The sequence below is a fragment of the Oryza glaberrima genome, chromosome 3 (assembly GCF_000147395.1).
Source record: "Oryza glaberrima chromosome 3, OglaRS2, whole genome shotgun sequence".
NCBI lineage: Eukaryota > Viridiplantae > Streptophyta > Magnoliopsida > Poales > Poaceae > Oryza > Oryza glaberrima.
Genome location: NC_068328.1, coordinates 14,852,164 through 14,878,504, shown reverse-complemented (window position 1 = coordinate 14,878,504; position 26,341 = coordinate 14,852,164). Strand labels below are relative to the sequence as shown.

At 43.8% G+C, this 26,341-nt stretch overlaps 3 protein-coding genes and 1 non-coding gene across 5 annotated transcripts; all 4 read left to right on the top strand.

Annotated features, from left to right (window-relative positions):
• The first annotated feature begins 379 nt into the window (after positions 1-379).
• Positions 380-466, top strand: TRNAM-CAU (transfer RNA methionine (anticodon CAU)). The gene is given in 2 exon segments: positions 380-417; positions 431-466. It is a non-coding gene; the product is annotated as a tRNA-Met (tRNA).
• Positions 467-1,052: 586 nt separating this feature from the next.
• LOC127765747 (metacaspase-1-like) lies at positions 1,053-3,569 on the top strand. The gene is made up of 3 exons (XM_052290693.1): positions 1,053-1,866; positions 1,941-2,392; positions 3,101-3,569. Exons 1-3 carry the CDS (start codon positions 1,464-1,466, stop codon positions 3,353-3,355), a joined length of 1,110 nt encoding a protein of 369 aa, XP_052146653.1. The 5' UTR covers positions 1,053-1,463; the 3' UTR covers positions 3,356-3,569.
• Positions 3,570-16,567: 12,998 nt separating this feature from the next.
• Positions 16,568-20,730, top strand: LOC127768985 (metacaspase-2-like). 2 transcript variants are annotated; one of them, XM_052294659.1, is made up of 5 exons: positions 16,568-16,782; positions 16,894-17,230; positions 18,981-19,131; positions 19,501-19,701; positions 20,268-20,730. In XM_052294659.1, exons 1-5 carry the CDS (start codon positions 16,623-16,625, stop codon positions 20,325-20,327), a joined length of 909 nt encoding a protein of 302 aa, XP_052150619.1. In that variant the 5' UTR covers positions 16,568-16,622; the 3' UTR covers positions 20,328-20,730. The 2 variants fall into 2 exon arrangements, with proteins under 2 accessions (XP_052150619.1, XP_052150618.1); XM_052294658.1 differs by having other exon boundaries at positions 19,498-19,701.
• A 2,845-nt stretch (positions 20,731-23,575) lies between these two features.
• On the top strand, positions 23,576-25,999 carry LOC127768984 (metacaspase-1-like). The gene is made up of 4 exons (XM_052294657.1): positions 23,576-24,168; positions 24,249-24,706; positions 24,785-25,006; positions 25,105-25,999. Exons 1-4 carry the CDS (start codon positions 23,706-23,708, stop codon positions 25,162-25,164), a joined length of 1,203 nt encoding a protein of 400 aa, XP_052150617.1. The 5' UTR covers positions 23,576-23,705; the 3' UTR covers positions 25,165-25,999.
• The last annotated feature ends 342 nt before the right edge of the window (positions 26,000-26,341 follow it).

Genomic DNA, 26,341 nt, shown 5'->3' with positions numbered 1-26,341 from the left:
CGGGTCATACCCGGTTTTGCGGTTGAGTGATGCGATTCAACTAGGGGCATGAGTTGAGGGAGGAAAAATAGACTTATTCCTTGTTATATTATTGCACTAATTGTGTCCCTATTTCATTGGACATAAATTACTAGCCAAGTTCCTCTCTTTTAGTATTTAGTACAGACACATTCGTGTTACCTTATTTATGCCTGCATGATGCATGGTATAAATGCAGTGCTTTAAAAAAAAAAGAAAAAAGAGGGAGACTCTTCTTGTGAAAAAGAAAAGAAAAGTTCATCTTGTGTCTTATTCAATAGTCCACGCAATGATTCCGCCCATCGAACCATCTAGGCCAACCAAAATGTTGTTTAAGATATAAAATTTTCTTAAACACATCGGGGTGGTGGCGCAGTTGGCTAGCGCGTAGGTCTCATAGCTAAAGCGAGTGATCCTGAGGTCGAGAGTTCGAGCCTCTCTCACCCCAATTTTTTTTACTTCTCTTTATTTTTTTCCCCTGTTTGGTGTTTTCATATTTCAATTTTCCTGCCATTGGTACTTTCACAATCACATTCCCATTTTGCGTTTTCAGATCTCATTTTTTTTTTCCCAAGTTACCACTCCGGCACTCACACAATCACATTCACATTTGGCATCCTCAAATTCCACCCTTTTCACCCTGTTTGCACTTGGCACTTTTACAATTCACACGCGCGAATATTTTTTTTCCTTTTCTTTACCTCTTTCTGGTGTTTTCATATTTTTTTCTCACTGTTGGCACTTACACAATCACATTCACATTTGGTGTTTTCAAATTTCACATTTTTCACTCTGTTGGCACTTTTCACAATTTACATACGCGAATGAATTTTCCCCTTCTCTTTATTTTTTTCTCACTGTTGGCACTTTCACAATCACATCCGCGCGCATTTGGCCTGCGCCTTCAAATTTCACGATTTTCATCTTGTTGGCACTTTCACAATCAACATATACGATCGAGAATGAATCTCCTCTGCTGTTTGAATTTCGAACCTTTTTTTTTTAAGCCCTTTCGAAGTTCTTATTATTCTTAAACCGCCCTTATATGTAGAATATATGAATCCGATTCTGTCTTACCCTCACCTGGAATATAGCAGCAAATTAAAGCATTTCCTTTCAAAATAATAAGAAGAAGAGAATATGATAAAGCAGCAAAATGCCATCCTCTTCCATCCATCCACATAAAAGCATCGATCCATGGCCGAACCGAAAGGTCACCCAATCTTCTTCCTCACCTTCGCTTTCTCCACACGCAACCGACCACCCCTTCTTCGTCATCGCCAAGAACATTCTTAGCTGCTGATCACTGTCAAGCTAGATAAGCTAAGCTAAGCTAGGCTAGGTGGCTAGGTTAATTAGCTAGGTGTGTAGTACACCCGGCGACACATTTGATCCACACGTGTACGTAGCCAAGAAGGCAGCAGCTAAGCTAGCGAGCGAGCGCCATGGCGAGCGCGAGGCCGCCGCGGGGGACGGCATGGTGCGGCGGCTGCGGCGCGTACCTGGCCGTGCCGCCGGGGGCGCGCTCGGTGCGGTGCGCGCTCTGCCGCGCCGTGACGCGCGTCGAGCGCCGCGGCCACCACGGCGGCCACGGCGGGGCCCTGGGCTTCATCAAGGGCCTCATCAGCGCGTTCGCCCCGCCGCCGCCGCTGACGCCGTCGGCGGGTGCGGCGGCGGCGGCGAGCTACTACCCGCGCGTCCGCGGCAAGAAGCGCGCGCTCCTCGTCGGCATCAGCTACGCCGCCACCGGGTACGAGCTCAAGGGCACCGTCAACGACGTCAACTGCATGTCCTTCCTCCTCCGCGAGCGCTTCGCCTTCCCCGCCGACTGCATCCTCGTCCTCACGCGTGCGTATAATCCTTGCCATCCTCATCGATCGATCCATTTCGCGAGCTAGCTAACGAGAGGTGTTTGATGGCAGAGGAGGACGGCGACCCGTACAGGGTGCCGACGAGGGCGAACCTGCTGGCGGCGATGCGGTGGCTGGTGGAAGGGTGCAGCGCCGGCGACTCGCTGGTGCTCCACTTCTCCGGCCACGGCGTGCAGAAGCTGGACGTCGACGGCGACGAGGCGGACGGCTACGACGAGGCGCTGTGCCCCGTGGACTTCGAGCGGGCGGGGGTCATCCTCGACGACGATATCAACGAGACCATCGTCCGGCCACTCGTCGCCGGCGTGAAGCTCCATGCCATCGTGGACACGTGCCACAGCGGCACCATCCTGGACCTCCCCTTCCTCTGCCGCCTCTCCCGGACCGGCTACTGGCAGTGGGAGAACCACTGCCGCCGGCCGGAGCTGGCCAAGGGCACCAGCGGCGGCCTCGCCATCTCCATCAGCGGCTGCGGCGACAGCCAGACCTCCTCCGACACCACGGTGCGTGATATATCTTCCACCACACCAAGAGAAATTTTTGCCATCCAACATTTAATATCTCGAGTTACCACAAATTTTTGGTATCATGAGATATTTTTTACTGTAAAATTTAATATCTTAAGGTGTATCTTGAGGTATTAAAATTTTGTGTGTAAAATATCATATCTCTAGGTACCAAATGTTGGATGGTGAAATTTTTCCTAGACCAAACCCTACCTAGCTATCTATCCTAGGGATGAATATTTCGGTTTGAAATTTCGCTCCCCCCGCTCCAGCAAGCAAATATTTTGAGCAAAATTTGGGATTGTTTCAAGTATTTGTGAATTTAGTTATAATGCGTTCAAATTCAGTAAAACTGTGTGTTAAAATTTCAAAAATAATTCGTCCGAAATACCCGAATTTCAGTGCACACTGAAATTTTCATGATTTCCAAAAGGGAAAACCCTGATCTATCCCCACCATCGTTAGTTAGAAAAATTATGTGCTGCAAACCTAGAAACTACCGTAGATCGATTAAAAATTAATAAACATTTGAGATTTATCCATGTCATCCTAAGTAGTAAAACTCAGGAGTTATAAAAGTTTTATACATCCATACTCTCGTAGGTTTGAACTATCTATAGATAGGATTTTGACTGCATACTTGCTCTCGTTAATTAGCAAGGGTGATCGTGACGATGGACGACATGATGATGCGATGTGATGCAGGCGTTCTCCGGCGGCGCGGCGACGGGGGCCATGACGTACAGCTTCATCAAGGCGGTGGAGACGGAGCCAGGGACGACGTACGGGCGGCTGCTAAGCGCGATGCGGTCGACCATCCGCGGCGGCGGCGGCGAGGTCGGCATCCCGGGGCCACTGGGCGCCTTCTTCCGGAGGGTCATCACCTTCAGCTGCGCGCAGGAGCCCCAGCTGTGCGCCTCGGAGCCGTTTGACATCTACAGGAAGCCCTTCCTCTTGTGATGAAATCAATCACGTACGTACTCTCCGGCCCTGCAAAATTAACGGATTTGCAGTGTACTTTGACTAGCTAGCGCTCGCCTAGCTTGGCGGTTTGACACAATGTGCACCGTGTAGACAGCTAGACATCATTTATACGTATTGTGTAACACATGATCGAACACGATCGCAAAAATTAATGGAGTCGACGAGGATCAGTTTTTCTTGTTGTGTTATATATATATATATATATATTCTACATTATATTTCACTGGTGGAGAAATGATCTTCGTTGGGTCGACCCAAAACCACAATAACCCCGGTTTCAAAAAGAACCGGGAGTAAAAATGATCTCTAGTCCCAGTTGAAAACCCCAGAGGCATCACCAACCGGGACTATGGATCATCTTTAGTCCCGGTTCTTTTCCTGTCAGATTAATGTCAGGGGGCCGGTGATCGTGGCAGGTGGCGGCGGGCCAAGGCGGCGGGGCCGCGCCGGGCGGCGGCAACGGGGTTGTTTTCTCTTTTTTTATTTGTGATTCACATGTATAATTTTGTGATTTATTGGATGGATCTGAGATGACATGTGATGTATTTGATTTGTGTGTAATTTTTTAGGATTTGTGATGTATTTGATTTGTGTATATATGTAATTTAAGATTTGTGATGTGGATTTGGGATGTTACTTAGATTTGGGGACATGCTTCCCACTTGATTTGGGAGAAAACAAGAAAAAAGGAAAAGGGGACCATCTGGAACTGCCGCTATTCCCATCTGGACCATCTGGGACTAAAAAGAGGTAACACCAACTGGGACCATCTTTAGTCCCAGTTATTTGAATCGGGACTAAAGATAGCGATCTTTAGTCCCGGATTCGTAGTCCCGGTTAGAAAACTGGGACTATTGGGGGTTACGAACCGGGAGTAAAAAACACTTCTCCACCGGTGTTTATTTTTAAAATTAAATTACTATAAAACATCTCTATTTTCGTAGGTTTAAAAAAAACACCTATATATAGCAATCACGAGTCAATAAAAAGCGTGGCGAGGACTGAGGAAATGGGGGACACAAGGGACGTGAGGACGGCATGGCGAGTGCCTCCAATCCTCGAGCTCCCTTCTCGTCGTCACGGAGGCCTCCGCTCCAGCCGCTGGTGCAAAACATCATTGCGGTTGTTCTAGCACGCAAACGTGAAGCCGTGGCTGCCGCTAGTGCGCTCATGTGCCAAGTGGTCACGGGCCTATCCACTTGTGGATCTGCAATGCCGGCTTGGTCACCTCAGACACGTCGACATCTGCGCCTGCAGTGAGGTCTCCCACATGCGTGCCATGGCATTCGAAGCCATCCCCATTGCCTTTTTGCTGCACCTCATCTGCCTTGCCGTCTCTAACACCAAGGACGGCACCGAGCCAGAGAAGGTAGTACAAAATAAAACAATAAGCCTCTGGGTCCAATTTTGTGCGTGCGCCCTTGCAGATTACCGCATCTGCATTGATCAATTGCTGTACTAGAACATACAAATTGCACAAGTATGTGCTCTTGCATTCTTGCTGCATTTTGTTCTAAATCTTGTATTTGTTGATTTTGCTGTGCATGAATTGTTGCTGTCGTGTACACCACCGCCGTCCCCCTCCACACGCTCCTCCTCCTCCTCCTCGCTGCGCGACATCCGGCCTCCAAGGATGGCAAAAACCTTGGCAAGGCGATGGCAGGGAGGGCCAAGCGGCTGGGAAGCATCGATTCGGTGGCCGTCGGCCGCCGCCGCCACAATTTCTATTCGGCCTTCACCCCTTCGATGCAGCTACTGCTGCCGTCTTCCCTTAGCCGGGAGGGCATCGAGGCAACGCCACCTCCGCCGGTCATCACCGCCATTGCCGTCACCACCCAGCTCTTCTCCCGCCAGGCGCTGGTCGCCGCGCGCCACGTGCCACCTGTCTCCTCACTGCGCATTGCCCTGGAGAGATGGGGAAGAGTGTAACGTCTCAATTTTCGTTCGGGATTAAAAATCATTTAATAATGCATTTTCTAGAAATTAGTAAAAGTTAAAGCAATTTAATCAAGTGAAATATTGAGGGAATTAAAATTTCCTTTAAAATTCATGGCCGGGAATATTTTTTAATATTCTCTGTGCCTTAAAATATTCTCTGAAATTTCCCATGATTTTTTGGAGCTCAAGAAGTAATTTTAATAGCACAAAGTTCATTAAATCAATTAATTATAATGAAAAACAAATAAAATCTTTCCCCTTTCCTTCCTTGGGCTCGGCCCAATCCCTCCCTCCTCCTTCCCGGCCAGGCCGGCCTTCCCTCTCCCTTCGTGGGCCGTCGGCCCACGTGGCTCTCCTCCCCCTCCAAATGTCCGTCCTGCCTCCCTCCTCTCCCCGAGCCGCCGACAGGTGGGCCCCACCTATCGGGGTCATCCCCAACCTCCAACCCACCTCCCTTAAGCCACCGACAGGTGGGGCCTGCTTATCGGCGCCACCTATCCCCTTGGTGACGTCATAATCTATTATATACTAATAAAAGTCCATTAAACTTCCTACAAACACTCTCAAGTAGCTACGTGGGACTCCTATAAACGCTCCTATGCCGCCACGTGACGCTATCTAATATCACCGTTAATTTCCATTTAATTGGTGGACCCGCTATTTTAGACCATTAGATTAGATCTATATGTATCGTTGATTTTTATTTAAATTGGTGGGCTCATTACTTTAGACTAATAATTAGATATATATATAATACATTCCCTATATAAAAGTGAGAATACGTACGTCGGCAAAACAAAAAATATGGTATATATGATTCAGAAAAAATGAAAAGCTTACGTTACGTTCGCCGGAATAAAAAAAATTGCCCGTGTCAAAAAGAGATAAAGGCAAAACAAATTAGTACAAAGTATCATCGGAAGAAAAAAAATATAAATATAATTTTTTACCGTATAAAATAAAGCAAAAATCCATATGTACGTAGTACTATCTATCTATTATATACTAAATAAAATCCATTAAATTTCCTACAAACACTCCTAAACCGTCACATGGCGCCCTATAATTAATGTCAAGTTACCACGTGGCACCCTAATAAAATAGAGAAATCTATCCATTGATATTCATTTAAATCGATGGACTTTGTTAGATCTATCTTAAAACACCAAAACCTCCCACGTCCCCATATCCGTGCACCACGCACGTAGGCTACCTGTTCCTTTGTCTTTTTTATCCCTATCCCAATTAAAATTAAAATTATCTTTATAGAAAATAATCTCAAAAATAGGCTTTAAAGTCTATTAAATCTCTTATAAATATTTCCAAATCGTTGTATGACATTCTTAAATTATAGAAACATCCATCCATTGGCTTCCACTTAAATATGGACACACTATTTTACATCGTTATTGATATATTTTCTAATAAAAGAAAACATCCCAAACCATATTCCCTTTCTCTCCATCCCTATACGCGTTTTGCTAAGCTACTACTTGTCTCACTTAAATTAGAAAAAATCTAATAAATATGAGAAAAAAACATCCAACCATCGGTTTTTACTTAAACATCGAAACATTATATTTTAGGTCATCAGATCAATCAATTTTTTTCTGAAAAAAAGAAACATACCAACCCCTCCCTTCATCCCCGTTCCCGTGTGGTGTGCGGCCTTACTTTCCTCAGTTTTTTCTATCTCTATGATAATTAAAATTATTTTTATGGGCAAAGAAAAGACCACAAACGAATCTCCATCTATTAGGTCTAGCCAGTTATTATTTTTTAAGTGAAAACAATAACTTAATGCCCACATTGACTGTATTTAAGTGCTAACAAAAAAATTACATTATGGACCCACATCCATATTGAAGCCTCTACTTAATAAAGGTAAAATTTGCTACAAGACATAAAAAAGTGTAATTAGCTAAGAGACACTGCAAGAACGTATATTTACTATGGGATACTGCAAAAAACTAGTAATTAGCTGTTGATACCCGCGGCATTACTTTTGTTGTATCCAATGGAAATGGAGAGAGAAACAATCGCGAAAGTATGATTTTGCCCCTTCCTGCCAAGTGTGGCTCGCATATAGCTCAGACGTCGTAATAGTCATTACATGGGCGGCGGAGGGTATAGCATCGTGGCGTGGCGCGGCTGTGAGACCGACAGCAATAGCTTGCACTTTGCAGCGCCCTGCTCGACATGAATCAGGAGGTGGTCCACGTTGTGCTAACCCCAAGCGCGGTGTGTGGCGGAGCATCGACACCAGCATGGCCCTCGCACTGCAGCGGCGATGAGTGCAGGAACGACATGGAACCACAGGCCCAGGTGCATGGGCCCTTCTCAAAACCCCCTCCCCCCACTAGACAGCCACCTCACCGGAGGCGGGTGCGGTTGCAGTGTCGGAGGTGTTTGCAAGCCGGACTTGGTAGGCAAGGGGCAAAATCATACTTTTGTTATTGTTTCTCTCTCTATTTAATTTAGATATTATAAAATAATGTCACGGGTGTCCAGTAACTAAATACCAGTTTTCTCGGTGTCCCACAGCTGATACGCGTTCTTACGGTGTCCCTGGCTAATTACATGTTTTTTTAAGATGTCCCTAGCAAATTTTACCCTAAATAAAATAAAATACTAAAATTGCTCACTAAAAATCAAAATATCCTAGCTGATTTTTTTATAAAACTGTAAGACCTATTACTTATATCCCGTTAGACATCTAACGACTTTCTATCAACTTAATTAATTTTTTTCTCAGCCTGTATATAGAAGCTATTTACCCATACATTTTCATATAGATGCTTTTATCAATAAATGATCAAAGCATTTCAAAGATGCTTCATATAGTGGATTTGTTTAGAAAAAAAGAAGATAAAATGAAATGAAAATTTAAAAAAAATCTAATTTTAAATTTCTTTTTGTTGGGTTTATAACCCATTCTAAATAGAAATATTCAAACATTTTAGCAGGATAAAAAAATAAAAAATTTCAAATTTCAAATTTCAAATAAAATCTAACAAAAGAATTGGACATTTATAGGAAACACATCAATTGTTTCGATACAAAATTTTCTCATGAATTAAAAACAACATGGTTTGAATTAATGTTAGTTCACAATTTATATATTGCAAGTAACCAACGTTCAAAGCACGTTAAATAAGTTCAATTTTAGTTTATGATAAAGTAAAATTATATTTTTAATAGAAAACCATCTACACATGACATTCGTAATAAAATTTTACGCACATGCCCACGCATATGCGCGGGCTACCTTCCTAGTTAATAATAATTGTGCAATAATTCGGTTTAATTCTAGAAATTCGTTTAAATGGCTCAAAAACTTCTAAAAATCATATCTAATTCATACGAACTCCAAATTGAGCCATTCAACATGCAAAATTCATCTAAAATCGAGCTCTTCAACTTGCAAAATTCATATAAATTAGGCTCAAAATCCTCGTTTTGCGTGCTAGCGCGTAGTTTCCGCCGTTTCAAAAGATTGCGGTCGCGAGGAAAAGAGTTCAGAAGATGAAAGTGAAGAAGCAAGGCAAGTCACACACTCCCCTTGAGCATTTTGAGCCTAATTTATAAATGTTTTATCGTTTGCAAATAAAATTGCATATCTTGCTAATTACATGGGATTAGGGTTCTACCCATCTGCTCGCTTGTACCATGTTTACTTGATATATGTCCTTTGTCAAACTTGGGTGATAATTCGACTAGCTTGTATTACTTATGATGACCTAGTTAGAACTATATATTTAGCCATGCTTAATTACCACTAGCTCACATAATGGGATAATTACATCATTAGACATCTTAGCATCATGACGAGCTGCGTGCTCGAGATATCTGTCCATGTTTCATTGGTCGCAATTATCCAACTAAAATGTGACGGAATAGTGGGCTGTGGGTGCATGGTTTTGCTAGTCGCGCCCATGGTAATTAAGGGCCGGTTCATGGGAAACCCTAGAAGACATATAGCACTTACCACAAGCGGGAATGGTAACTGCTTGACTTGTAGTATAGCTTTCTTCTGACTGACGTACCCAGTCTAGGTTGGGCGTGATGCAGTATGGATGGGCCCTGCGACGCCCTATGCTGCTTCTGGATTCACCGTGGCACGACGGGGGGAGGGGGGGCTGCCCGCTGCCTGTTGGGGGCGGGGGTGAAACTTGAGGTGTGGCATCGATTGGTCAGAGGGAATTATGCGAAGGGTCTTGTCACAATCACTCAACATGGTGACGTGTACGGCCGGGCACGGTGACATGCCGGTGGATTGTGTCTTGTGGGTATAGTTGTGCACCTCTAGCCAAAGTAAAACTATTTGAATAGCCGTACCCGCGGTTATGGGCGATCGACCAGCTTCACCGTGATTAGTTTCACCCTTAATAGTTCGTTAAAGAACTGGTGTAGTTCAGGTGGTTTGGTTGGGTCTATTCAACGTGTAGTGTTGTTCAGTGGAGATATAAACTTACCTTAATTAATCAACAGTTTTACTGTTTTACTCAATAAATGTGTCGCAACCGCCTTTATGCAAATGGCCACAAGCCATCCTTGTATCCCCTTGCACGTCTGCATCATTGGTGTGGCTTGCTAAGTACGGTGGTTGTACTCAGCGTTGCTATTGTTCCCCATTTTCAGAAGTGTAGTGCTTTTGAGCTGAAGACGAAGTTAGAGGACTAAGGCTCAGACCTCAGCTGAGTTTTTGCCTGTGGAGTGGAGCTGAAGCCCCCGCTAAGATCGCCTTTTTCAACTGCTGCTGCTGCTGCTTTCTTTTCGGTATGAGGACTAAGTGCCTCTCCTGTAAGTATTTACGCTTTATTTACGTTTGGATCTGTATATTAATTTGGCGTTTTGTGTACCACAGCTGATTCTTGGATAGAGATTTAATACACAAAATAGTCTGAAAATTTAGGCTAAATTTCTGGGCGTGCCAAAGAGCAGGGGAAGAAAGTAAGGGCCTAACATGTGAGTCCCATACTGACTCGGCCGAAACCAGGCACAATACTGCTCTAGGACCTCGGATACACCGATATTGTGAGTTATATTGTGAGTTGAGACTTGAGAGACACATTATATCTGGTTTTGCAATTTGGAGATGTAATTCAAACTCAGCATCAAGATCAGGGACCAAAAGTGTATTTATTCCTTCTTTTGCTAAAGGGGCCCAAAAGGCCACAATGAAGCCCAACTAGCTCACTATCCCCCTTTTCAATTATTTTGGGATGTCACACAATTCTAAGAAAGTAAACACATCTACCTATCTACAATGGCTTTGTTTAGATCCTCCGAGCTATTAAATAGCTCTCCGGAATTTTACTATTTAGGATTATTAAACGTAGATTACCGACAAAACCGATTCCATAACCCCTAGGCTATTTTGCGAGATGAATTTAATGATGTATATTAATCCATAATTAGCGGTTGATTACTGTAGCATCACTGTAGCAAATCATGGATTAATATACCTCGTTAGATTCGTCTCGCAAAATAGCCTAAGAGTTATGGAATGGGTTTTATCAGTAATCTATGTTTAATAATCTTAAATAGCAAGATTCCGGAGGGCTATTTAATAGCCCACCGGATCCAACCAGGGCCAATATAAGAAACTGAGAAACTTACCGTTACGATGAACTCAACTTGTACTTATGACATGATGATTTGACAACTGCATGTTAACGTTTGAGCAATCTCACATACCAACAAGTTTAGATAAATTATCTCTTTTTTGCCACGCCACTGTGAAAATGACATAATTATCCATATTTTCTTCCCTCTCGCATCTTTTCCATTTCTTATTATCTCCAATGGTGGTTCTAGAAACATTTCAAAGCCTGGGCAAATTTCCAGGTGGCTTTGCACGCATTGACATTTGCATTATTGACCTTATGCCCAGGCTCCACTACACTCTGCATACATAGACGGATGAGGATTGAGGAGACTGTTGAATAAAGAAGGTGTTGATTCATCTTTCGGTTTGCGGGGAGAAGTGCTAGGTGTGACAAAAAGAGCAAATTACTCTAAACTCTATGGCATTTTAGTGGTGCAAACAAACTTTGGGGCATATATAGGTGGATTCTCCACGACTCCACCAATGCTGATAAGGCGCATTTGGCTCATGGCTTTTCCCTTGGTAATTCAGATATTGAAATCCCCTGGTTTTCCAAGTGTTGAGGAGTTCATTTTTTCTTTTCTGTGAGCACTTGGCGAATTCTGGTTAATATATACTCCCTCCATTTCTAAATATTTAACACCGTAGACTTTTTAGCATATGTTTGACCGTTTGCCTTATTCAAATTTTTTTATAAAATATGTAAAACTATATGTATACATAAAAGTATATTTAACAATAAATAAAAATGATAGGAAAATAATTAATAATTATTTAAATTTTTTTAATAAGACGAACGGTCAAACATACTTAAAAAAGTCAACGGCGTCAAATATTTAGAAACGGAGGGAATATATATACTCAATCATGAACCAAGCTCAGGGAATATAATTCAGAATCATATTCTCTGCTAACCAAACTTGGACAGCAGCCTGCACCTGGAGCGGCTTAATTATGCCTTAATGGTCCATGTCCATCAACCACCGTATTTTTGGAATAAAGGAGAAACGTTGCTTTGTGTAGCTAGCTAGCAGCTGGGAGGATTCGCAGGTATGCTTCCCCTTGTCAAGTCAATACACTAGTTGCTGTATATATCGATCGAGTCTATTAGTTCTGCGAGGGCCGTACTCTTGTTGTTTTTAATGTCATTCAAAAGATATTAATTTTTTAAAAACAATAAGGTAGAATATAATATATGAAATATTACTTCACAAACGATTTTCAACTTATAGTATAGAAAAAAATTTAAATCTAAATAGAATGCGTAATTCAGGCAAATTTAAGAGTTTATTTTAATTGTACAGGTCGAATATAAACTAATATTCAAATCTTATTATTATTATTATTTTTAAAAAAGATTATGACTTTTCAGAGCGAGAGAGAAACCAGAGGGAGGCCGGGCGAGCTTGCAGCCGATCGACGTCGTACGTGGTCGTGGTGCGGCCATTGCGGCGATCGAGCGCCTCGCCGCGCCCACGTACGGACTCCCGGATGGATGGACGCGAGCTGCAGCAACCAGGAGAGGAGAGGAGACTCGCTTGTCTCGGGCGCGACGTACGTGCCGACGACCGGACCAGGTACCCCGTCGTCCAGGGGCAACAAGCGCGCTCTACAAGGCGGCGGCGACAGCGCATGATCCATCGTCGTGCTCACTTGGTATCCAATGGTTACGTTTCTCGAAAACTGGCCGATCGATCGATGCGTGTGTTTGTTCTGTTTCTCGATCAGAGGAGAGAGTTGGGACTTATTGGGCGCCGATGAGGCACAACACGCATGCTGCTTTCGGCGATGCGTTGGCTTAGCTAGTGGAGGGAGCAAACACGCACGACGACTCGCTGGTTTCTGCTTCTCCGGCCACGACGGACGTGACCGGTTACGAGGTGGATTAGTATGACGAGACGCCCTCTGCCCCGTGGACTACAAGGAGAAACACAAAGTTCTTCGGATTCACGACGTCGTTCAACCTCTCGGTACCGTGTTTTCCTCCGCGGACAACCTTGTCTGCTAGGGCAGTCTCAATCTATAGTGTCTATAAATAGTGTCTATTGTGCCATGCCAATAAGACATCACAATAGAAACTACACTCCATAACCCATGGTTTCTTAAAGTGAGCCATTAATAAATACATCATCTCTCTTCTCTACCAATCATATTTATTCTTCATCTATTATGAAGACACTATTATCTCCCAATGCAAAACTTGATAGTGTCTAGTGCATAGGTATAGGTTCTCGTGTTGAAGCTGTGTCTTGTATGAGACCCAGTTTATTCCTCTCTTCACTCTCTCTCTTAATTAATATAGTGCCACATAAGCTAAAAGTCCTACATAGCAATATAGTTAATGTCATAGATACCATCCTAAGTGGAGGGTTGGGACTGCCCTTAGTCCTCCAAACGGTAAGCCCCTCTGTTCGTTTCCACTACAAAGGGTGGATAAAGTTTTGGATATTCGTGCCACGCTTTTCAAACTGCTAAACAATATGTTTCGTGCGAAAATTTTCTATACGAAAGTTGTTATAAAATATTAATCCATATTTCAAGTTTGTAATAATTAAAACTCAATTAATCACACGTTATTACCACCTCGTTTTGCGTGAACCACTTAATCTTCATCTTCATCTTTAGGAGATTCAAACACCACCTAGTGTCCCGCTCCAACGCCGAAGCTGAGCATCGTGCAGTTGCACATGCTGTGCCCGAGTGTTGTTGGTTTTGTCAGCTAGGGGAGCTTCATGCTCCTCTCGTTAGCGCTGTTTTTCTCTCCACCCGTTAGCGCTGTTTTTCTCTCCACCAACCCTATGCTACACAAGTATTTATATATTACCATATGTAGAAATATATTATTACTAGTACAGATCTGTCTAGTGATGTCGGTTGAGAACCCGCTATAGATGACAGATTCCCAATAGGTACCAATTTGCAAGCACCATTACTTATCTGCATCGGTGTCGGTTCTGAATCCGGCATCTATAAAGATTATAGGTGCTAGTACTATATGTAGAATCGACACTTATAATCTATAAAATAAAAAGAAAATCGAACCAGGGCACATATAATCTATGAAATAAAAAGAAAATCGAACCAGTGCCGGTGCTAGGACCGCCCTTGTGCGGCGAAAGAGGATGAAGGAGAAGATGAGGTTGACAGCAAAGGTGAAGGGAAAAACGAGGAAGAAAGCGCATGCCTCGTGGGGCCCACGTGTCAGCCTCACGTGGAGGTCAAGGCGACGGCGGAGCCGGATCGTGGCAAGGAGGGGGAAGGGGATCAGCGTCCGTACCAAGAGGAGAGGGAGAGGATGTGGGCATAGGCATGGGCGCCGCCGCAACAAAAGCAGAGGCTGGAGAATAATATCCGAGTATTAATTCTGGTCACGGGATGCTAATCTATAAGCACTATTTCCAATCTAATCACATGGCAATGATGTGTATAAAAAAAATATACGTAGGAAATCAGGAGTACAAATTTTCTTCTAAAAATTTGACAGATGTAATTATAGTACAAATATAGTGTAATTATACTGTAACTTGTATGTAATTACACTGTAACTTACATGTAACTGCAGTGTAACTTGTATATAAGTTTCATGTAATTTTGAATCGTTAGATCTATTACAAAATTTGTTCTGGTGAGGAAGAAAAAAAAAATCACATCACACATATATGTGAAAGGATTTGTTCTCACAACCTCCATTTTACCGAAATAAATGTTATGGAGAGATTTTTTAAAGTTACATACATGTTACATTATAGTTATAGTGTAATTACATGCAAGTTACAGTGTAATTACACTACGATTGTACTGTAATTACACTACGATTGTACTGTAATTACATCTGTCAAATTTTTGGTGAAAAATTTATTGACAAATATATAGCAAATTCGTATTTGATAACTTTGTTAAAAAAAAGGTATGGTTTACAATGATATTAATTTGAACAAGCCCTTAATGCCCACCAACCCTACTCCCGCTATTTGTCAAACGCATGTGCATGCTCGGCATGCACCACCGCACACGAGCTCCACCAGAAGGTGGCATTGCAAATGAGCTCCGAGCATACTAGTGTTGTCTGCTCTACCTGAGCTCCACAAGGTAGAGTAGGCAGCACTAGTATTTTCTTTAGATTGATCTTCTTGATTTTCTTTTCCCGATCGACACCGACTGCATGCATGCCATCCTGCATGCAACGGAGAGGATCGGTCTTCTCGGTCTGACCGAAGACTGGGACTGAAGTTTCGGTTAACCGAATTGTTGGTCTACAAATCTATGCTAATGTGTTCGGTTTCTAATTTTAAAAGACCGAACTAACCGGACCGAATTTTCGGACCAGACCGAATGCACACCCCTAGCCAACCCTATGCTAAACCTTCGATGCTAGCTATAAGAGTAATTGCTACACCAAGCCCACGTACACCCCATGCTTCGTGACCGTGTGAGCTCTCAGCCAGCCCTGTGCACATGCGCATTAGCACCGCTAGCCTTATGTGCGAGCTCCACCGCACACCGCATACCTGCAGATGGGCTTGGATGAGGATAGAGGAGACTTGTTGATCGATGAAGGAAGGGGCATATTGTCTTTTGATGTGTGAGTGCGACGAAAAGAGCGGGTTACTCTAAACTATATGTCATTCTAGTGGTGGCAACAAACTTTGGAGGCACATATAGGTGGATTCTCTCCACCTATATATATATATATATATATATATATATATACATACATATATAGATATATATATACATATACATACATATATAGATATATATACATATATATATATATATATATATACATACATATATAGATATATATATACATATACATACATATATATATATATATACATATACATACATATATAGATATATATATGTACATACATATATATATATATACATATACATATATGGATTAGGCATATTTCTCTCATTTTCATAGCTAGCTAGCTTTTCCCTTAGTAATTCAGATAGTTAAATTAATTCCCAGCGTTGAGGAGTTCAGTTTTATTTTTCTAAGGACTTGACGAATTCTTGTTAATATATACTACCTCCATATTTTAATGTATAACGCCGTTGACTTTTTGTTGAACGTTTGATCATTCATCTTATTCAAAAAATTTATGTAATTATTATTTATTTTATTGTGACTTGATTTATCATCAAATGTTCTTTAAGCATGACATAAATATTTTTATATTTGCACAAAATTTTTAAATAAAACGAATGGTCAAACGTTAGTTGAAAAGTCAACGGCGTCATACATTAAAATACGGAGGGAGTATTTCTTAATTGTGAACCAAGCACATATAGAACATGATTCTCTGCTAACCAAACTTGGACAGCAGCCTGCACCTGCAGCAGCTTATGCCTCAATGGTCCATGGTCATCAACCACCGTATTTTTGGAATAAATTAAAGCTTTGCCTAGCTAGCTAGCTGGTATGAAGGATTCGCATGCTAGCTAGTACTCCTTTCATCCTAAAATATAATAGATTCTGATTGAATGTGATACATACTAGAACTAAAAAAAATCTAGATAATATGTTGGGATGGATTCAGTATATGTTTGCCCTTGGAATGGATGCAGTATATGTTTGCCCTTGTGAAGGCAGTACATTAGTTGTTGGGTATATATATGGCTGTGTGGAGAGGGAGAGGGAGACATAGCAGCTCATCTCAACACGAGCGCGCACGGGGCGGCATGGCGGTCGTCAGCGGCAGGAAGCGCGCGCTCCTCGTCGGCGTGAGCTACAAGGGCGACACCAGCAGAGAGCTGACGGGCGCGGCCGAAGACGTCAAGGACATGAACAGCCTCCTCAAAAAATTCCTCTTCCCCGAGGGATCCATCCACATGCTCACCGGTAATTAAACCGAAAGATCAGAGTATATACTCCAAAACTGATCGATCGATGAGATCGATCGATTGCGTGAGCTTCTTCTCTGATCTGCTGGGCTGATTCTCAATTTCTCAGAGGAGTTGGGCGCCAAGGACCCGTTGAAGGCGCCGACGAGGGAGAACATTATGAAGGAGATGCGGTGGCTGGTGGAGGGGTGCCGCGCCGGCGACTCGCTGGTGTTCCACTTCTCCGGCCACGGCCGGCAGAGGAAGGACGACAACGGCGACGAGGTGGACGGCCGAGACGAGGAGCTCTGCCCAGTGGACTACAAGGAGAGCGGCAACATCTTGGACGACGACATCAACGATGCCATCGTCAAGCCGCTCACCCAAGGCGTGAAGCTGCACGCCATCATCGACACCTGCCACAGCGGCACCATGCTCGACCTCCCCTACCTCTGCCGCTTTAACAGGTACTCCCTCCATCCCAAAATATTTGACGCCGTCGACAATTTTATACATGTTTGACCATTCGTCTTATAAAAAAAATTAACTAATTATTAATTCTTTTTTTAAGTAATATTCACAAAAGTTTTTAAATAAGACGAACGATCTAACATGTTTAAAAAAATCAACGGCGTCAAATATTTTGAGACGGAGGAAGTAGTACCCTTATAGGAGTGTAGGGAAAATAAATGCTCTCGCGCGAGGACATGGTGAAGAAATAGCCTCTCCACTGGACAAAGCTTCAGCGCCCCTTTACATATATGTATGGCAAACAAATTTAAAAGGCTTCTGTAGTAGTAGCATTGTAGGCTACCACCCCATGGCCCATCGCCGCTCCTCCTCCACCTCCTCTCCCATAAAGTACATGTTAGATCGGTTCTCAGCAGTCTATTTGAGCACCCAGCCCTCAAGAAGTGTTTTATTTGGTAGTCTAGCGTGCTGGCTCAAGCTCAAGAACAAGCCAAGCTTACTCTTTTAGCTTGTGACACGATCGAGCTGAACCTCTTTCCAGCAAGCTTTCACAAACCGAGGCTAGGCTAGTCTCGGTTGGGTCGCTTCCACCCTAACTACGTACTCCTCTCTTCGTCTCACTCATTAATATTGTATTTAAACTTGTCACAGTCTTAAAAACTAATCTTTGACTTTAAATTTCTCATATACTATTATTTTCATCAAATAAAACGTAATTTATAATAAATTATTTATTGTCAAATATTTGAAGAGTTAAATATTAAAATACGTGCATAGCTTAATGAGTGGGACAGAGGGAGAGGGAGTACCGGTACTATCGTAGTACCACACTACTTCAATAGATGGCCATAAGGCTCGAGGCCCGACGGCCTGACCCTAGAACGACACAGCACAACTGGTGTTGGGCCCATGCAGGCCTAGCCCGATAGTTGGGCCATGCCTGGGCCGATGCCTTGGCACGGTGGGCTGGCCCGGCTCGGCACAATCAAAGAAAAATAGTTGAGGCTCCCACAATAGACTTAAATCATCCATATAATGCACATCTCAAAGAGAAGAGGGATGCAAAATAGATTTATTCCAGCCATATAAGACATAGCCCAAAGACATAAGGGAGAAAAAATAGACTTATACTACGGGCTATCGTGCCTTCAGGCCTGGCCGGCACGGCCCAAGACTTATTAGGCCATGCTAGACCGTGCGTGTAGCCCGTGGGCAGGCCTGGCCCGGCCCGAGATGTAGGTCGAGCCGTGCTGGCCCAATTGACCTCTCTCCGTGCCTGGTTCGTGCCGGGCCGGACGACCCATTTGGCCATCTATAACTACTACCACTCTCATCTTCGTAAATCATTTCGATGACAATTTGATTTCAAAATCTGGAATGAAACTTTGCAAGTTGTAGTTAACATGGACTATTCTCTTGCTCTACGAGCTATATCTGAGAGATAGCGAAGGTATTCAACGTAGTATTAAAATTTTTATTTTTATACTGTTTTAATTAAAATAGTCCATGCAACAGTGGATGAGAAAAATAAACTTTATAACGATTGCCACTAGTTGAAAAATTGACTTGGAGAAAAGTTGGAAGACCAAAAATAAACTTTATACTACATACAGACATACTTTTAGTACTACTGTTCACTTTGTATATATCACTAAATTAATAAAGCAATTTATTTCCTATAGTAGTTGTTGATAATATATTGCCAAAAAAAAAACATCAAACTAATGCTACACCTTATAATTTCAGAATGGGTCTATGTTCAAGATACAAGTGGGTTGGCCAAACGCGTTGGCGACTATCCCCAAAGAAAGAGCGGGCGATGGTCCCCGTAGGCGGCCACGCCATCTCCATCAGCGGCTGCAAGGACTACCAGAATTCTCTAGAGCCAGACAACACCGTACGTCCATGGTTTGCAAATTTCGTTTTGCACATTCCTATCACCGAAATCTAAACAAATTTTGACCGAACTTAAATGAAGTTCAACCAAATTCACAAAGAAATATAAACTTTCTGAATTTTCTCAGCGAGACATAGCTTTGTGCCCGCAAATAAACTCGAAATCTTTCTGTTCACTAGTGCGAGGGCTGTATATGAGATTAATACAAGAAAAAATTTATGATTTATAAGAACATATCTCGACGTATCTAAATTTTACATAATTACTCAAATTATATTGCACCCGGAGATACTGTAATATTCTTTTTTAAAAGAAATATGATACCTTCTGATACACTCTGAAATATGTAATTAATATAATCAAAAGCAGGCCGGCGGCGGCGTCATGACAAGGAGCTTCCTGGAGGCAGTGGGATCGCGGAGGACGATGACGTATGGCGAGCTGCTGGACTCGATGCGGGCGAAGGTACACCATAGGTTGCAGCAAAGCAGCTCCGGCAAGTGCCTCGTAACGGGCTGCCTCGGCTCGCTCGCCGCCAAGTGTCTCCCCTGCTGCTTCCTCAGCGTGCAGGTGAGAGAGATCGACCACCACCAGAGATAATCAATTAATCCATCCTTCGATACACTCCCTCCTTCCCTGTTCTTTCTGAATGTTCGACGGCGCCGTTAACTTTTTTTAAACATGTTTGATCATTTGTCTTATTTAAAAAATTTTATGAAATATGTAAAATTATAAATTATATGTATACATAAAAGTATATTTAACAATAAATCAAATGATAGAAAATAAGACGAATGGTCATAAATTTTTTAAAAAGTTAATGGCATCAAATATTTTGGGATGGAGGGAGTATATGGAGACGGGCGCTACTATAAGTACGATCTAATGTTTATGATGGTTGTACGATCGAACATGCCTCTCCTACTGTTTATTAACGGCTGCAACTTTAGATTGCTCTTGCACTCAAACGGTGGCGGCGTTTAATCGTACTGAAATCGTAGACAAACATCGTATGCACGGTATTTTCCTATGGAGATTGCATGCCAGATTGCAGAGAAGCTAGCACATTGCACACCATATGCATGATCACTTACTGTATTTTGCTCTAGTTAAGTTTGTTTGGGTTTGCCATGCAGGAGCCGCAGCTCTGTTCGTCGGAGGAGTTCAACGTCTACGAGGAGCAGTTTATCCTGTGACCGACCGCATTGTCCCGGGCACAAGCTCCATTCAGATGAAAACCTCTGCTCCTCCAGCTCCGTTCTAACTGCGGATGCTGGATATTATACACGTAGGCTCGCTTTCTTAAAATAAAATTTAAATATTATTGTTCGTAGAAAAGTTTATGATAGTGTGATATCAAAATGTGGACGAGGAAAAAAACCGTGTTCTAAGTATCGTGTATTAGCGAAGGATATATGTTGCTCTGTTGCTGCGGCCATGGCCATGCATGTGTGTTCTTACAAAAACTCAAGCGTGTGATCATATTTATAATGAGGTAGCGCAGAGCGACGGATTGGAACTGAAATTGTGTAATTGAGCGTGTACTTTGTATTGTCCAAATCTGCTTTTATAATTTGTAAGTTTGTTAAGCTTCGGTCACATTTATCAATCTGTGCAAGCTAGGCAGATGTACAGCACAACTACCGTGGACAGTCGCTAAATAAACCCCGATGACGTCTGGCCAACCCAAGCACGACAAATTTCACACACGCACGGGCAAGCTGATGTTGCAGAGAAAATGGTGAGCTTTCCAACCTGACTGAAATGTACTGGCTCAATGCTTGTCAAGGCCGAAACAAAGATTCACTAACATATGATCGGCGTCACTGAATTGCATAGATTAAAAAAGTGGATAAAGTTTTGGATATTCGTGGCACACTTTTTAAACCGCTAAACAGTGCGTTTCGTGCGAAAACTTTATATATGAAAGTTGTTTTAAAATACTCCCTCCGTTTCTAAACATTTGACACCGTTGACTTTTTAACACATGTTTGACCATTCGTCTTATTAAAAAACTTTTATGAAATATGTAAAACTATATGTATACATATAAGTATATTTAAAAATGAATTAAATGATAGGAAAAGAATTAATAATTAAATTTTTTTAATAAGACGGTCAAACATATTTAAAAAAGTCAACAGCGTCAAATATTTAGAAATGGAGAGAGTATCAGATTAATCTATTTTTCAAGTTTCCAATAATTAAAACTCAATTAATCACACGTTATTACCACCTCATTTTGCATAAAACACTTAATCTTTATCTTCAGGAGATTCAAACACTACCTAAATACAATTCAAATGGTTTTCGGCTTCGCCAGCTAGCTGATCAGCTTCATCTTCAGCTTCTTCGAACAGAATGGATACCCACGTTGTACACATTTTTGGAGATAGATTTTTTTTCTCTCGAGAAGATGCACATATTTGTCTCTTGCATGTTACTCACTCCATCGCATATATATGTGATTTTGACTATATAGGGTTTTGGCTATGCATTGCATTGTGAAAATCCCATATATTATAGGATAGAAGTAGTACTCAAATATATCAACCACAAAGTAGATTAATATGATAGACATATCACTCCAAAAAATAATTGTTCAAAATTCAACTTCTACGAGTAATAAATAAACAAATTAGACTTAAACTACTATAAAGTATGTTCACAGTTATATCGGTTGTAACTTATAGAAGTCAAATTTAAATCAACAATTTTATAAATTAGTATATCTCAAGTTTTTTATAAATATTTACTCCCTCCATCCCAAATTATCTGACCTATATTTTACACGGTCTTCAATAACATATTTTGACCATTAATTTATTTCATATTATGTCATTAACATGAAAGCATTTTAAAATACGAATACAATGATATAACATACATAATACTTGACGTAGATATTGTTGGTGCAATTATTAGGCAAAAGTTATCGAGTTTGATTTTTCTAAAAATAAGGACTCACCCTATAATTCAGGACGGAGGGAGCAGTTGACATATGGGAATCCCCAAGAAAAATAAATACTTTCCCGCATTTTCATCTTCTGCAAGGCGAGAACTAGATGGCGAAGAGGCGGCACGTGTAGGTGTCTCGTTAGCATGGGCTGTTGAGTTGCGATCCAAATTCATTTGCACATAATAAAGGATAGCTTCTGTCAGAGTGAAGCGGAGGCCCGTCCCCGGAGGCTTGGGCCAGAGCGAAGCATTTGGTAGAATTGATAAGGGACTTGTTGCCTATGTGGATTCATATTTTGCTGTTGATTTGGATAAGTGAAGATCACTCACAGGTGAACGGATTATTATCCTTTTAGGTTATCCTTCATATAAACTTCTTGTAAGCCACCGTTCGGCGTTGTAACCTCACCCCGATATAGTGAAGATATTTTTGTTGGCTGGCGCCCATGCTTTTTTCTCTCCTGCTTTGGGAAGGTTTTCCACATTAAATCTCGTGCCTTCTGTGATTGACCTATTGTTCTTTATTGTTTATTTGTCTATCGTTTCCTAACATGGGCAACACGAGACCAGGCGGGGCAAGCGCATGGCCATTGTCGGGCACGACATCGCGGTGTGCACATATTGCGGCACGGGCCTCGCCATGCCACTGCTGGCCGCCAGGGGCGAGGTCGGGTGTTGCCGCTATTGTCCAGTGCGCACAGTGCCACCGCATGACGCATGATAACTGGTGTGGAGGCTGCGGCGTGGGTGGTAAAGCACGACGTATCGGCCAACTACCGGGGTTTACAAAACCGTGCGATTATCGTGGTTATCACATGCGGTAACCGCAAGGTTTTCGTGCTTACCACGATAACCGCCAAACTGTGGGGTGGTGATTACCCCACCCAAAATGGTTTGGTGAACCCTAGGTTGTACTAGCCGCAGATGAACGGGTAGTTGGTAGGGTTCACCAAACTGTTTTGGGTCATATTACCGCCACTCCACTGTTTGGTTTGGCAGTTATTGCGGGAACTGCGTGGTTACCGCAAAAACCGTGCAGTTACCACGAGGTGTACTGTGTGGTTCCAAAAACTGAGAAAGTTACCGTATGTTATAACCACACGGTTTTGTAAAACATGCTACGACCGTTCAAGGTTGCCGACGAGGTACACCATGCTGGCGGCTCACTGATGTTCCAGTCCTCCGGCCACGGCAAGCAGAAGCTGGAACTGAGCGGCGACGTGGTGGACGGCCTCGACGAGGCGATCTGCCCGGTGGCGACGTCGAGCAGAACGGCAGGATCATCAACCACGAGATCAACGAGCTAGATCACCATCGTCCTCCCGCTCAGGCTCGGCCCTCGGGTGAGGAATTTGCATCGAAATCAAGTTGCAATGCCTAATGGTCCACCATTAATCTGCGGTTCTCCGAACCCAAATAATCAGTGGATTTTTGGAATAAAGGAAGGAAAACGTTGCTTCGCCTACAAGCTCAGGGGATTCGCAATGTTTTGCTTTTTCTCATGGCAGAATGATGGACAGTGGACAACCCACCTGCTGTAGTACGCATTTCCATCTCCTGCACTGCAAGGCGCGACAGCATCCGCTGCTGCAGCTGCCTAGCTCGTCGCGTCGGCAATGGGCTGCAGCTGCCTCGTCGGCAAGGGCGGCAACACGAGGCCGGCCGCCACGATGAGCGCGCGGCCGTCGTCGTCGCGGTGCGCGCACTGCGGCGCGGGCCTCGCCGTGCCGCGGCCGGGGCCGGGGGGTGCTGCCGCCGTCACCACCGTCCGGTGCGCGCTCTGCCACCGCATGACGCGCGTCGACCGGCGCGGCGGCCGCGACCTGGGCGGCGGCGGCGGTGGCGGCGCGCTCGAGGCCGCGTCGTCGTCGTGGGCGCCGGCGGAGGCGTCGTTCCTCAGGCGAGACGCGCCGTCCGGCTACCCGTTCGTCCCCGGGAGGAAGCGCGCGCTCCTCGTCGGCGTCAGCTACAAGGGCACCAGCTACGAGCTCGAGGGGACCGTCAACGACGTCGACTGCATGAGGCGCCTCCTCGGCGAGAGCTTCGGTTTCCCCGCCGATTCCATCCTCGTGCTCACCGGTAATCACCCAAAAGAAATTTTCTCCAAGAAGCGATCGAGCTTTCCACTGATTAGCGACGCCGTTCTCTTGATCTCTCAGAGGAGCTGGGCGACGGCGACCCGTCGAGGTCGCCGACGAGGGCGAACCTGCTGGCGGCGATGCGGTGGCTGGTGGAAGGGTGCGACGCCGGCGACTCGCTGGTGTTCCACTTCTCCGGCCACGGCGTGCAGAAGCTGGACGTGAACGGCGACGAGGTGGACGGCTACAACGAGGCGCTCTGCCCCGTGGACTTCGAGCGGAGCGGCAAGATCCTCGACGACGAGATCAACGAGACCATCGTCCGGCCCCTCGTCGCCGGCGCGAAGCTCCACGCCATCGTGGACACGTGCCACAGTGGCACCATCCTGGACCTCCCCTTCCTCTGCCGCCTCTCCCGGACGGGCTACTGGCAGTGGGAGAACCACTGCCGCCGCCCGGAGCTCGCCAAGGGCACCAGCGGCGGCCTCGCCATCTCCATCAGCGGCTGCAGCGACGATCAGAAATCCGCAGACAGCAGCGTACGCCATCGCCATGCATGACGCCCTTGTCATCCGCGGAACTCCGTTTCATCTTGTTGGAAACATTCTTGATTTCAGGGATTCTCGTCGGAGCAGGCGGCGGCGGCGGCGGCCATCGGGGCGATGACGTACAGCTTCATCAGGGCGGTGGAGTCGGAGCCCGGGACGACGTACGGGCGGCTGCTGGCGGCGATGCGGGCGACGATCCGGGAGGGGCAGCAGGGGAGCGGCGTCCGGCGGCTCCTCCCCGGCCGCCTCGGCTCCTTCGTCCGCAAGATGATCCCGTCCGGCGGCGTGCAGGTGAGAGATTGCGAACTCTGAATCCCTTGATCCACATCATCAACCATGGAATTGCTTAATTTGCATTATTGACGCCATTGATCATGCGTGCGTTGCAGGAGCCGCAGCTTTGCGCGTCGGAGGTGTTCGACATCTACAGGAAGCCGTTTCTCCTGTGACAAAGCGGTTTTCTCTTTTCCCGCCACGGATTCGGTTTTACCGCGCGCTGAACCTCTCTGCTTTCATTCATCTGCCTGCCTCTGAAATTCTCTGAACATTTCGACAATGTCATTATCTTACGAATATGCTTGATCTTAAACTTGAAACATAAGTTGTACACAGTGGCTATGCTCAATTTTGCCAATAAACATGAAAAACAATGGATAAAATTGACAATGGCTATACCTTGCGCTTGCCCCAATAGGACCTTGGAATTTGGAAACGTGGGATGCGTTTGGAGCCATTGTTTCGCTTATTCGTAGGTATATTTATAAATAAAAAGTAATTTATGAATAAAACTTTTATATACATGTTCTTAGTAATCTAAAAGCAAAGGCTGAAAAATAAACTTTGATAAAAAAATCTCAAAATCAAATTTTAGCTGATAAGTATAAGCATAAGCTAAAAGATGAGGCCAGTTGTCAGATGTTGAGAGGATGAGAGACTGGGAGAAGGGAGAACAAGGTAAGGGCAAAACTGTTATTTTATATGGTTTCTCCCTTATTAATTGGGTGGATATTATTATATATTTTAGGCAAATTTTGCTATAGGACACCTAAAATTTGTGTAATTTACTGAAAGACATTAATTTCCTCTAGAAAATTACCAGGTTTTAGGGTGTTTTTCAGCAGCCATGACACATTTTTCCGGTGTCTACCAATAAATTACACAAATTTTAAGTATAATATAGCAAATTTTGCCTATATTTTAATACGTCCACTGTCTTGGAGCAAATTATTATATTTTTGGAGTGTCCTCGGTCAAATTCACGTCCTTGTACTGTCTCATAGCTAATAGCATATTTTTGTGGTGTCCTGTAGTAAATACGCAAGGCTTTCGACGGATTTTTTTGGCCATCATATCGAATCCTAATCGTATTCTTCGTTTCTTTAAGTCCTTCGTTTGAGACTAGTGTTTTATTGAGTTCATCGGGTTAGAAACGGTGCCAATATTCACGTGATTTCCTTCAGGATTTTGAGGATTTCGTGAAATAAAAGGAAAAAGGAAATTAGGGGATTCCATTTCCATATACAATTTGGTAATGGAAGCAATGCCGCGGTCGAATTCAGTGTAGAAGGAAGACGACACTATAGTGTGGGGCCACGTGATAGTGAGAGGAGAATATAGGAATGGCCT

Coding starts and splice junctions, on each gene's coding strand:
- LOC127768985 (XM_052294658.1), top strand. CDS start 16,623: ATGGCGGTCGTCAGCGGCAGGAAGCGCGCGCTCCTCGTCGGCGTGAGC. Junction 16,783..16,893: donor ATCCATCCACATGCTCACCG/GTAATTAAACCG, acceptor TCAATTTCTCAG/AGGAGTTGGGCGCCAAGGAC. Junction 19,132..19,497: donor CTCTAGAGCCAGACAACACC/GTACGTCCATGG, acceptor TATAATCAAAAG/CAGGCCGGCGGCGGCGTCAT.
- LOC127768984 (XM_052294657.1), top strand. CDS start 23,706: ATGGGCTGCAGCTGCCTCGTCGGCAAGGGCGGCAACACGAGGCCGGCC. Junction 24,169..24,248: donor TTCCATCCTCGTGCTCACCG/GTAATCACCCAA, acceptor TTGATCTCTCAG/AGGAGCTGGGCGACGGCGAC. Junction 24,707..24,784: donor AGAAATCCGCAGACAGCAGC/GTACGCCATCGC, acceptor TCTTGATTTCAG/GGATTCTCGTCGGAGCAGGC.
- LOC127765747 (XM_052290693.1), top strand. CDS start 1,464: ATGGCGAGCGCGAGGCCGCCGCGGGGGACGGCATGGTGCGGCGGCTGC. Junction 1,867..1,940: donor CTGCATCCTCGTCCTCACGC/GTGCGTATAATC, acceptor GTTTGATGGCAG/AGGAGGACGGCGACCCGTAC. Junction 2,393..3,100: donor AGACCTCCTCCGACACCACG/GTGCGTGATATA, acceptor GATGTGATGCAG/GCGTTCTCCGGCGGCGCGGC.